Source organism: Hyperolius riggenbachi, chromosome 1 (assembly GCF_040937935.1).
Source record: "Hyperolius riggenbachi isolate aHypRig1 chromosome 1, aHypRig1.pri, whole genome shotgun sequence".
Taxonomy (NCBI): Eukaryota; Metazoa; Chordata; class Amphibia; order Anura; family Hyperoliidae; genus Hyperolius; species Hyperolius riggenbachi.
Window position 1 is genome coordinate 483,243,571 of NC_090646.1, and position 13,314 is coordinate 483,256,884.

General features: G+C 46.2%; 1 gene segment (V, D, J or C); it reads left to right on the plus strand.

The window, feature by feature from the left end:
* The first annotated feature begins 7,567 nt into the window (after positions 1-7,567).
* On the plus strand, positions 7,568-7,891 carry LOC137531634 (immunoglobulin heavy variable 5-10-1-like). The segment is given in 1 exon segment: positions 7,568-7,891. A coding segment is annotated over 1 exon segment (324 nt).
* The last annotated feature ends 5,423 nt before the right edge of the window (positions 7,892-13,314 follow it).

The window sequence follows — 13,314 nt, forward strand, 5'->3', positions numbered from 1 at the left end:
GTACTGCCACTCTGTGTACACCGCTCAGCCAGACTATATAGCATTGTGTTTACTTCCACTCTGTGTCTGCTGGGCCTGGGAACAGTAGTACACCGCTCACCCGCCACTGTATAGCATTGTGCTCTGTGTCGCTGCTGGGAATAGTGGTACTGTATAGCATTTCTGTACTGCCACTGTACTGCTGCCAGTCAGCGTGTACTGTAAGGATAAGTGAAATAAGGAAGAAATTCGGTGAAAGAGGAAGGGGCAAGGGAAGAGGTGTTTCCCCTGACGGTTCACGTACAGGCCACAGGGGAGCACCCAAGAAAACCCACTCAATACCGCCCATGTTGTCCAGGACAACAACCCTCACAAATCCAAAAGAACAGGACCAGATAATTACTTGGATGACCTCTCAAGCGTCCAGCAGTGGGTTAAGCAGCACCAGCACATCACGCACGAGGTCCGAGTCCTCAGCCAGTTACAAGGAGCCAGTGGGCACAAAGCTGACACAACCGGCAGCGACACCACGCACACAACTGCCAGATAACCAGTCCTATGAATTACCTCAGGACACAATGGGGTATTCGCAGGAGCTATTCCCAGCCCAACAAACTTCCACCTATGAAAGGTCAATGGAGGAACAGCCAGAAATGTTGTGCCCGGATTCACAACCATTAACTGTGGGAAATGCACCGCGCACTGAAATACAAGGCGAGTCCGAGGAGGACTCGGAAACCCAAATCCCAGAGCAAGTTGGGCAGGAGGGGTTGCAATTGCAGGAGGTCGGCCGACAAGATCTGGAAGACGACGTTGGAGTGAGCTGCGCAGAGGTTGTTCTGGGGAGCTCTACTCCACGGCGGCGGCCCCCCACAATGACATATGACGAGTTTGAGGAGATGGAAGAGGAGGGTATGGACAATGTGGACAGAGACCCAGATTTTATTTGTGAACGAGAACATCGCCGTCGTAGCAGCAGCACAGATGAGTCTGTTGAAGAACCCACTGCTGCACGAGTTCGCCTTGTGCCACAAGGTAGGCGGCGCGCAATTTCAGGCACCACAAGCGTGGAAGTTAGAGTGAGAGGCAAAAGAGGAGGAAACAGAAATCGCCAGCAAGGAGGCAGGTGCTCCAAAGTCTGGGCTTTCTTTGAAGACTGCACTGAGGATGTTACCATGGCGATTTGCAAGGTGTGCAAGACTCGCCTGAGCAGGGGGAAAAGTATTAACAACCTCTCCACCACCAGCATGAGCCGCCACATGCTATCCAAACATCCCACTCTGTGGGCAAACGCGGCAGGACAGGGTACCAGCAACACTGCCTCCCTTGGGTTCACCAGACTCACCACCAGACCCGCCTCAGCAGCAGCAGTAGCCCAGCCATTGCGTGGTTCACAACATTCACAAACATCAGACGACGCTGACACTGTCACTTTCCGGAGTAGTGCTCTTGAGGTCTCCCAGTGTTCATCAAACACAACAACCAACAGCCCTTCCGTGTGCAGCGCTACGGTTCAGTTGTCTGTGTCGGAGATGTTTGAGCGCAAGAGGAAATTGCCAGCAAATGACCCCCGGGCCGTGGCAGTAACAGCCAGCATAGCCAAGCTTCTGGCCTGCGAAATGCTGCCATATCGAGTGGTGGAGACAAACAGCTTCAAGGGCATGATGTCAGTGGCCATCCCACGTTACGTGGTTCCCAGCCGCTACCACTTTGCGCGCTCTGCAGTGCCTGAGTTGCATGAGCACGTGGTCAGCTAAATAACCCGAAGCTTGAAGAATGCCGTTGCCTGCAAGGTTCACCTCACCACTGACACCTGGACGAGTGCGTTCGGCCAGGGTCGATACATCTCCCTTACCGCGCACTGGGTGAACCTTGTGGAGCCTGGCAGCGATTCTTTACCTGCTACGGCGCGGGTGTTGCCCACGCCGCAAACAGCTGCACCACCGTCCCTCCCACTGGATAACAACAGCAGCACCTACCTCTCTGACTCCTTCTCCTCCAATGCATCTCAAAGCTGTACCTCATCCGGAAACGCTAACCCAGCACCAGCAGCAGTAGGATCGTGGAAGCAGTGCAGCACAGCTGTTGGCATGCGTCAGCAAGCGTTGCTGAAGCTGATCTGCCTTGGGGATAAGCAGCACACAGGGGAGGAAATTTGGAGGGGAATAAAGGAACAGACGGATTTGTGGCTGGCACCGCTGGACCTGAAACCGGGCATGAAGCTAGACACCTGGCACGAACTGGCAATGTACGCAATAGAGGTTCTGGCTTGCCCGGCAGCCAGCGTTATGTCGGAACGCTGTTTCAGTGCTGCCGGAGGCATCGTCACAGATCGGCGTATCCGCCTCTCCACAGAAAATGCAGACCGTCTGACTCAAATTAAAATGAATCAATCCTGGATTGGAAACGACTACGCAACACTCCAGGACCCCAACCAAGTAACATGACCAATGAACATCTGGGATGGTTTAGCGTTTCCGGTCCCTGTTTATTGAACCTCTCATCTGTATTACATTTATGACTGCATGGCGGCAAAAAGCATTGCTGCTATATCCGCACGCTTTTTGTCCTCATGCAAGGCCTGGGTTGTTGTGTCTCAAAAAGCATGGCCTTCTTCTCCTCCTGCGCCTGCTCCTGTTCCATCACGTGTGCTGCTGCTGCTGGGTTAGCGTTGCCGCCCGGTCCCTGTTTATTGAACCTCTTATCTTTATTACATTTATGACTACATGCATGGCGGTAAAAAGCATGCTATCCGCACGCTTTTTGTCCTCATGCAAGGCCTGGGTTGTTGTGTCTCACAAAGCGTGGCCTTCTCCTCCTGCGCCTCCTCCTGTTCCATCACGTGTGCTGCTGCTGCTGCTGCTGGGTTAGCGTTGCCGGTCCCTGTTTATGGAACCTCTTATCTTTATTACATTTATGACTGCATGGCGGTACAAAGCATGCTATCCGCACGCTTCTTGTCCTCATGCAAGGCCTGGGTTGTTGTGTCTCACAAAGCGTGGCCTTCTCCTCCTGCGCCTCCTCCTGTTCCATCACGTCTGCTGCTGCTGGGTTAGCGTTGCCGCGTGGTCCCTATTTATTGAACCACTTATCTTTATTACATTTATGACTGCATGGCGGTACAAAGCATGCTATCCGCATGCTTCTTGTCCTCATGCAAGGCCTAGCGTGGCCTTCTCCTCCTGCGCCACCCTCCTCCTGTTCCATCACGTGTGCTGCTGCTGGGTTAGCGTTACCGGTCCCTTTTCCTGGAACCTCTTATATGTATTACATTTATGACTGCATGCCGACAAAAAGCATGTTACCTGTGCAAAGAAAACAGACATTCCCCGCATTTAAAAGACAGTTTTCCCTTTGAAACTTTAAAATCGATTTTCTCAAAAACTATAAGCTCTTTTTGCTTAAAAAAATTTTCCTCTTGTACCCACTCCCAAGGTGCACATACCCTGTAAATTTGGGGTATGTAGCATGTAAGGAGGCTTTACAAAGCACAAAAGTTCGGGTCCCCATTGACTTCCATTATGTTCGGAGTTCGGGTCGAACACCCGAACATCGCGGCCATGTTCGGCCTGTTCGGCCCGAATCCGAACATCTAGATGTTCGCCCAACACTAGCCAAATATTTCCATTCCCTCGTTAAGGCCTTTTGGGGCAATCGTGTCCAGGTCAAAAATCCATCTGCTTTCGCTCCTTGACATCTTGGCAATATTTACCTTATGCATCTGAGCAACTTTCACCTCCCATTCATTCGCCAATAACTTTATCACTACTTATCACACTGAAATGATCAATGATATCTTGTTTTTTTCCACCACCATTTAGGCTTTCTTTGGGTGGTACATTTTGCTAAGAATTATTTTATTCTAAATCCATTTTAACAGGAAGATTAAGAAATAAATTGAAAAAAATTCAGTATTTCTCAGTTTTTGGCCATAAGGCTGCTTTCACAGTTAGACGTTACAGGCGCACGTTAGTGCAGCCTGTAACGCAGCCCACCGCACAGTAATGAAAAGTCAATGGGCTGTTCACAGTGCCCACGTTGTGTTACATTGTAACACAAGACGTCAAGACAACGTACTGCATGCAGTACTTTATACGCGGCTAAGCCACGTTAGACTGCTTGCACGTGCTCAGCAATGTTGGGGAGGAGGGGAGAGCGGCCAGGCACATGGCTAATTAATATTCACTGCACTGACGTGTGCAGTGTTTACTTCCTGGAGCGGCCGCTCTGTGCGGCGATTGGCTGGCGGGACCACATGATGCCGCATGCGTCCAAAAGTACGCATCACGGCATCATGGACGCCAGAGTGAGCTGCACAACGCGGCTCGCTCTGACGTCCACATCCAACACCACCAGGCGTTGCGTTAGGGGGCACGTAATGCGACCATAATGTCCCCTAAAACGCAACGTCCTGGTGGGAAAGTAGCCTTATAGTTTGAAATTAATACATGCTACCATAATTAAAACCCATGTATTTTATTTGCCCATTTGTCCCTATCACAATGTATGGCACCAATATGTTATTTGGAATTTAACGGTGCATTTTTTCAGTTTTGCGTCCATCACTTATTACAAACTCATAATTTAAAAATAACAGTAATGTACCTTACTGCATACATATTAGAAAAGTTTAGTCCCTAAGGTAACTATTTATGTTTTTTTTTTATTGTATTTTTTTTTTTACATAAAAAAAATGTGTGTAGCTATAGGGCTCGATTCACAAAGCGGTGATAACCCAGTTAAAGACTTTGGGCTTGATTCACAAAGCGGTGCTAACAGTTAGCACCCTGGTGAAAAGCCCTTTATCATGCCTAAACTCAGTTTAGGCATGATAAGTTTAGGTGTGATAAGTTTAGGCATGATAAGTTTAGGCATGATAAGTTTAGATAAGTTTAGATCGCGCGCAAAGTCCCGCACGCAAAGCAGTGCCATTAAACTCTATGCAAAGTGCACCAGACTTTGCTAGCGCAAAACTTTTGATCAGCTGTGCACTGCGGTGCTAACCCAGTTGGTGCTTAAACTTATCACGCCTAAAAACTTATCACACCTAAACTTATCATGCCTAAACTTATCACACCTAAACTTATCACACCTAAACTTATCATGCCTAAACAGAGTTTAGGCGTGATAAAGGGCTTTTCACTAGCGTGCTAACTGTTAGCACCGCTTTGTGAATCAGGCCCATTGAGTGTGGGAGGTAAGGGACTAATTTTAGCAGTAAAATGTAAAATGTCATTATCTGGACATTTTTATTTCCAGATGTAATTTTACTATTTGGCCACAAGATGCCCTGGGAGTTTACTTAGTATTACTATGCAAGCAGAAGTAAAGCATGGATGGGGCAGAAAGGGAATTGTGAAATACGGATCCGTCTCACTGACGGTGTCGGTCTTTCATACGGGGACTTAGATCAATGAATGGGACCTGTGTTCCCATTCATTGATTTCTGGGCTAACTGAAGGTGGTGCGAGCCGCACCTGGCTCAGCGTCAGCAGGGCAGGCTATCTGGATGGATATATCCGTCCAGATAGACTTAAGTGTTTAAAAGAGTTTTAAGTCCAAATTAAAGAGGGATATTGGTCTGTAGTTTTTGCATGAGACAGTGTCCCTCCCCTCCTTAGATATGATAGTAATAAGGGCTTGTAATGCTTGTCTAGGGAATTTCTCCCCTTCTCCTAATCCATTTAGAAAATTACTCAAATGAGGGAAGAGAATATCCTTAAACATTAATTATATATTTGTAAGGCCATCCAATCCTATGCATTTACACTGAAGGGATTTCTTTAATATGTACTCTAGCTCCTTTACTGTAAAATGTAGGCCTTTTTGTTGACATGATATATCCCTTTATCTTTTTTAGTATAATTGTATCATTTCCCATCTTTAAATTATATAATTCCTCATAATACCATCTAAATTTGTCTGCATTTTTTCCATCTATCTTCCACACTCCCCTTGGATGTCCTAATTTGGTGGATGAATTATTAATTTTTCTCTTTAACCATATAAGCAAGCCTTTTCCCACATTTATTACCATAGTCATACATTTTACATTGATATTTTGTATAGTGTTCATTATTTTCCTTTTTCCTCATTTATAAGGGAATTTACCTCTATTTTATTTTGCATCAGTCGTTAATACATTTTCAAACTCAAACATTTATTGTGTTCCTCTTTCATAATACCTTAATTTCTTCTCTGAGATTTAACAATTTCTTTTTCTATAGTATAGACTAGTACTAGTTGGGACTTTTGAACCAGAACTGATATACCCAGGGCCGGGCCGAGGCAAAGCGGGAGAGGCTCCAGCCTCAGGGTGCAGTGTAGGAGGGGCACAAAACTCACTTAGCTAACATTCCCCTATTGTGTTTTAAACAGAGATAAAAAAGAAAAGGGGATACATGGCAGTGACTGGACTGCAGCCCATATAACTAGAGATTAAGGTGTTGGGGCCCTGGGGCACCTCTTAGTCTAATAGCAATCGGTGTGTGTGATGGCTGGGGTGAGAGGGATGGAGGGGCAGACTTTGGTGTCTCAGTCTTGGCCACTGGAGGACCTTGTCCCGGTTCTGGATATGCCCCATGCATGCGCAGTAGCTACTTTGTGGCCGTGCACTGGCTATGCTCCCGGTGGCTCTCTTCTTTCTCTGCACGCTCGTTCGCAGCCATCTCAGCAGTGTAGAGTGGCCACAAAGTAGCTACTGAGCATGTGCAAAGCATATCACATCCAAAAGTCCCAAACAGTATTAGTCAGGGCCTAGTATGGGAGTTATGCTAGGAGAAAGGAGTTTTGCATAGGGAAACGGACCATACTGTACAGCAGGGGATATATCGACCTGCATGTAAGTGCATACTGTTTTTATTGCCATTTTTTTTTGCCTTCAGATATCTTTTAATGCATTTTTTCATAACAAAAAATTATGTTATGAAACAATGGAAGAATATTGGCATATAGTATTATTAAAAAAAAAAGAATAATTTGCAAAAACATATTCAGAACCGAAATATCATACATGTATTCTTATACATGTATAGATAATAATCATAATAATAACATTTGTATAGTGATTTTCTCCTGTCGGACTCAAAGCACTTGAGAGGTAAAGCCACTAAAGCACGAATAGGCCAACCTTCAGTGTTGCCCAAGAACTCCTTTTTGAATTGGTAGCTTAAAACCCTAGTTTCTTTCAGAGGTTGTGTCTTTATATTGAAAACAGTCATCCAGAATAGAACAGAACACATAATAGATGACAAGAAAACACAGTTATTCGTATTACAAAAATATGTAAAGCCTTATATAGCCCTGACTACAACATGCAAATTCCATCTCAGCATTCAGCCTCATTTCTGCCAGCCAGGTACAAAAGCTGAACTGGCAAGCTGGGATGTACCAGAAACCTCTTCATATCTGTGCAAAGAAATTGGTAAAACCTGTTGAAAGTCAAGAAGAAATGTTTATTTCCATTTGGCTCTTGTGTCTTTTGTCATTTCTAGGTAAGTAAAGATACAACAAGACAATAATCAGCTCCCCTCTTATGTGAGCAATCGTTCCTGATTTATTACACTTGAATGTTTTGTTTCCAGGAGTGATGTCAGATAATAATCAGCTCCTTCAGTCCTCGTCAGAGGTGAAGAAGCCTGGAGACAGTGTGAAGATGTCCTGTAAAGGAAGTGGATTTGATATTGCCAGCGATTATATAGAATGGATTCAGCAAATAACAGGGGGAGGACTGACATGGATAGGAGGGATTGATCCTGACAATGGAAATACAAAGTATTCATCTACATTTCAAGGAAGATTCACCATAACCTCTGATAAGTCCACTAACACAGCCTATCTTCAAATGGACACTCTGAAAGCGGAAGACACAGCCACTTATTACTGTGCTAGAGACACATTGATTCAAGGATAGCATTTGCTGTACAAAAACCTGCAGTGGAAATGCCTTCCTCTCACCACTGTGGGGCAGAAGATTCAAGAGCAATGTCTGAGATAATAAATCTTGCTCTATGAACACCAACTCCAAATATAACTTTCAGATTAGAACTTCCAGATTTTTCAAGGGAATTTGCAGAATTTGCAGTGGGATAAATCACTACCAGTTACCACTGTGGATGCCTTTATGTAGGAATGTCATTCAGCAATGTTTCCCACATCACTGATATCCACATGTAGGGCTTGATTCACAAAAGGGCCAGTGAAAAGCCACTTTGCATGTGCTAACATGCTTTGCACGTGCTAACTAGGGTGCTAAGTAGTTAGCACATGCAAACTACTTAGCACCCTAGTTAGCACGTGCAATCTACTTAGCACCCTAGTTAGCATAGTGCTAAGTAGTAGTTTACATGTGCTAACTACAGTGCTAAGTAGTTTGCATGTGCTAACTATGGTGCTAAGTTTGCATGTGCTAACTACGGTGCTAAGTAGTTTGCATGTGCTAACTACTTAGCACCCTAGTTAGCACGTCCAAAGCTTTTAGGCGTGCTAACTATGTTAGCACCCTTTTGTGAATCAAGCCCGTAGTGAATAGAGATCATTCATGTGTTCACCATCTGTTACTGGACACACTCGCTATGCGACTGTATACTCTGCCTCTGTATAATACGACAGAAAGTAAAAAAAAAAAAAAAAAAAAAAAAGTCATATGTACATTAAGGCTTCTTTCACAGTAGGACGTTGCATTTCAGTGCGACGTTAAGGTCACACAACGTGGCCCTAACGCAATGCATATAGGGCTTGATTTACAAAAGCGTGATAACTCGGTTATCATGCCTAAAAACTCAGTTATCACGCCTAAAAGCTTTGCACATGCAAACTAGAGTGCAAACTACTTAACACCCTAGTTTGCACATGCAAAGCTTTTAGGCGTGATAACTGAGTTATCACGCTTTTGTGAATCAAGCCCATAGACTTTAACTTAGACGTTATTGTGCGTTCTTTAACACTGCGTTAAGTGTTATGATGACGTCTTTCTTTATGCGTCTCTTGGTGCACCATTTTCGTCGTACAGTGATGACTATAAATTAAAAATGTTTTGGCTTAGTATTGTGAGCTGTTTGGTGTATCAAGCATGGATGTGGAGGAAGAGATGGTGCTTGGTGGCATGTGCATGCTATTTTTCATGCGTCTTCTTTGTCAAAGAGGCAATTTTGGGTCCATGCCCTTCTTGTGGACCGTCCCTGAAGAGGGCATTATCACACCATTAAAAACGAACAAAAAATAAATAAATTAAGATTCACGTTATAACAGTGATTACTGGAGCATGCGCAATAACAAAATAAACACAAAACGTGTATTTATGATGGGACGAAAACGGCGCATGCGTTACATTAAAAAAAAAAATTACTGAGCATGTGCAACACAAACAACGCAGCAGACTCATTCCTAAACGCACAGCATGCAGCACTTTCCAATAACGCTGCACACAAAGGCAACATGTGCACTGTGAAGGTCGCACAGACTTAGTATTGCTGTGCGTTAGTCTGCATTGAAAAATTTTCTAACGTAATGAAAGAGGCCTTAATGCATGATAACAAGTGAAAATAGGCATAGCAATATTTATAGAGGAAATTAGCAGAACGGTGCAAAGCACTGAGGGACTTCTAGTATGAAGACTGGAAAATAGGATGAGGTTAGACCTTAGGGCCCTTTTAGAGCTTCGTCATTGGGGCCAGTCAGTGCACTCGTTTAATAGCATGACGGAGCCGTGGTCCCCTCTGCGAGACCATCAGTGACTATTACAAGAAGCCTACAGCACTGCTACTCACTCAATTGGACACATGATGCTAGTGTCTGGGGCTCAGCAGTTAGGCACTAGTGATGTCGCGAACCTCTGATTTTCGGTTCATCTGCCAGAGAATTATAGTATTTCAAAAGCCAGATTACATACCATGGCTGGGAATTGAACCCAGGTCTCACTGTGTGGTGGGCAAGTACCTTAACCGCTGTACCACCAACACTACTAACTAAAGCTAGCCTAGCATGTACCATTTCTGCTCAATCCAAGGGAAAAATTAGACAAAACAAATAACATTTATATCACGCTTTTCTCCTGGCAGACTCAAAGCACCAGAGCTGCAGCCACTAGGGCACACTCTTTAGGCAGTAGAAGGGTAGGAGGTAGTGAGTAATATACAAGAGCCTAATTAAACTCTCCCTAGCAGAGTGTGTGTAGCAGCTGTCCCTTAAGTAATTAGTGTAGGCAGACGAGTGAGTAAAACGGCACAAGGACCTTGTTTTTTATAAGGGGGGTGGGGCTCCAGGCGTGAGTGCAGTCTGATTGGCAACAATATGCCTGCTGACTGTGATATAGAGGATCAAAGTTCTGCTCCATAGAGCATTATGGGGCGAATCGAACTTCCGGAGAAGTTCGCCTTTGCATGGCGAACGCGAACCACCGAAGTTCGCCTGGAACCGTTTGCCGGCGAACCGTTCGCTAGTGTTGGGCGAACACCTGGATGTTCGGGTTCGGGCCGAACAGGCCGAACATGGGCCAGATGTTCGGCATGTTCGGCCCGAACGCCGAACTCAATGGGAGTCAATGGGACCCCCGAACATGCCCATTTTGGGGGCCCTATGGGGTCGCAGGCATAAGGGGGGAGCATGCCCCGGTCGCGGGGGGGGTCGGAAATTCCCCCCACCCCCTCCGCTAGCGCTCCCCCCTCTGCCCGCTTCTCCATACAAAAAGTTTGAAACAAGTTCAATAGTACCTGGGCTGGTGGCACTGGCTGGCAGTGGAGTGAGGAGGAGGAGGAGTCCGAGTAGCAGAGTGACGTTGAGGCCGGGCAGCGGGCGGTTCAGCGCTAGTACCCTTGTGGTACTTCCGCCCTTTCTCTGACCTCACGTCCTCTGCGTGATGACGCATACGAGGGTACGCGTGATGCGTACCCTCGTATGCAGAGGACGTGAGGTCAGAGAAAGGGCGGAAGTACCACAAGGGTACTAGCGCTGAACCGCCCGCTGCCCGGCCTCAACGTCACTCTGCTACTCGGACTCCTCCTCACTCCACTGCCAGCCAGTGCCACCAGCCCAGGTACTATTGAACTTGTTTCAAACTTTTTGTATGGGGAAGCGGGCAGAGGGGGGAGCGCTAGCGGAGGGGGTGGGGGGAATTTCCGACCCCCCCCGCGATCGGGGCATGCTCCCCCCTTATGCCTGCGACCCCATAGGGGGCATAGGGGGGCAGTATTCGGCCGAACAGGGCCCTGTTCGGCCGAACAGGGGCCCTGTTCGGCCATGTTCGGCCATGCATTCTGCAGTTCGGGCGAACCCCGAACAGTTTGGCCGAACACCACCAGGTGTTCGGCCGAACTCGAACATCACCCGAACAGGGTGATGTTCTGCAGAACCCGAACAGTGGCGAACACTGTTCGCCCAACACTACCGTTCGCTACATCTCTACTAGGCACGCTGCACTCGCCACAGACACAGGGCCGGATTTGTACTTTCCAGTGCCCTAGGCCTGTTGTCACCACTGACCTACTAGTAATAAACTAACATCAGTCAGGGAGGGGGAGAGCTGCTAATTTCTGCCCGTGAATGCGTGCTGCATGAGAAAAACTAATCGGAACTCAAGAGTTCTGCTACTTGAGACCATATATTTTTCTTCTCACAGCAGATTGTTTGTCCCCTCTCATCATACAGGTGACAGCAGATGCTGACTGCCGTAACACACACTTTGCACAAGTTAGAGAGATGCAGGGATCTCTGGAATTCAGGCAGACCAGAGCAAAGCAGGAGTGGTGATTTACTTTGACATGTGACCTCTTATTTCTCCAAGTCCTCCTCCCTGCTAATTTTTATCGCCCTACGCCATGGCCTCTGTGACCTTCCCAGAAATCCGGGCCTGGGTAGGAGCTGAAGGAGTCGGGAAAGAGTTAACTGAGACCACTGCTGGCTAGGAAGAAAAAAACAAAAGAGAAACAGTCATAAATTAGGGTTAGAAGATAAGAGTGTAATTAACTGCTGCTGGGGTCAGTGTCACAGCTGTAAAAGAGAAAGTAAAGAAACTAGCAGATCTCACTGATGTTTGTGCATGCCTGCATTAAAGTGACTCTGTAACAAAAATTACAACGTTTTTTCTACCATCCTACAAGTTCCTAAACCTATTCTAATGTGTTCTGGCTTACTGCAGCTCTTTCTACTATAACCATCTCTGTAATAAATCAATGTATCTTTCCCCTGTCAGACTTGTCGGCCTGTGTCTGGAAGGCTGCCAAGTTCTTCAGTGTTGAACTGTTCCTCTATGCACACTCCAGTGTGTGTTTTATTTACATAAGCCAGCAGCTTCTCTGCTATCTTATCAGTGATAGAAGAGAGCTGGATAAAAATCCTCCTCTGGAGGCTGTGAAAGGAGCTGGTCTGTCACATACTGAGGAATTAACGACATAGGCAGAGCTGTCTGCAGGAAGCCTGTAATGTTCAGTGCATGAGAGAAGCTGGGGACAGAAGGTAAACACACACAAGTGATCTCTTGAGATTCAGAAGTAAGGCTGTATACAGCCTGCTTGTGTATGGATGTATTTTCTATGTGTGGACATGCTGTACATCAACCTACTTCCTGTTTTGGTGGCCATTTTGTTTGTTTATAAACAAACTTTTTAAAACTGTTTTTGACTACTTTTAATGCGGCGGGGAGCGGTGAAATTGTGACAGAGGGTAATAGGAGATGTCCCCTAACACACTGGTATGTTTACTTTTGTGCGATTTTAACAATACAGATTCTCTTTAAAACTCAGGGGAACTTAGTTCTATCTGCTTTGTAATGTAAATCCCTTTTATTTCTCACATCCACTTGTATGTCCATCACCAGGAATGGATCATCAGGTGGCAGTTATGATTGATCCTGATTGTTATAACACATCAAGAAGTGTGAGAGAGAGAGATGCAGGGATTGGGGAACTCTGGAATTCAGCTATTAGTGCAGAGCAGGGCGCTGGCTGGCTGCGCTGCGGGACCAGAAGAGATGATTTACTTGGACATATAACCTCTTCTCTCTCCAAGTCCTGCTGCCCTTCTGATCTTATCTGATTTTATCGCCCTAGGCCGTGGCCTCTGTGACCTTCCCAGAAATCCGGCCCTGCACAGACATCGAGACAAGCTGATGAAAAACATTACAGGCAAGCTACCATAGTTAGTGGAAAACATCAACCCCCAGTCTAAGTGAGCCTCTATGCCCACAGCTCCGCTAGTGCTCCCCTCTTACTCCAACTGGCTGCAGTATGTATTTGTGGGGAGACATCTAAATGCCTACACAAGGGGGATATAAGGGGACACTGGGACAGAGAAGGGGACAGGGGAACAGAGGAGGACACAGGGGACACAAAAGGTACTAGG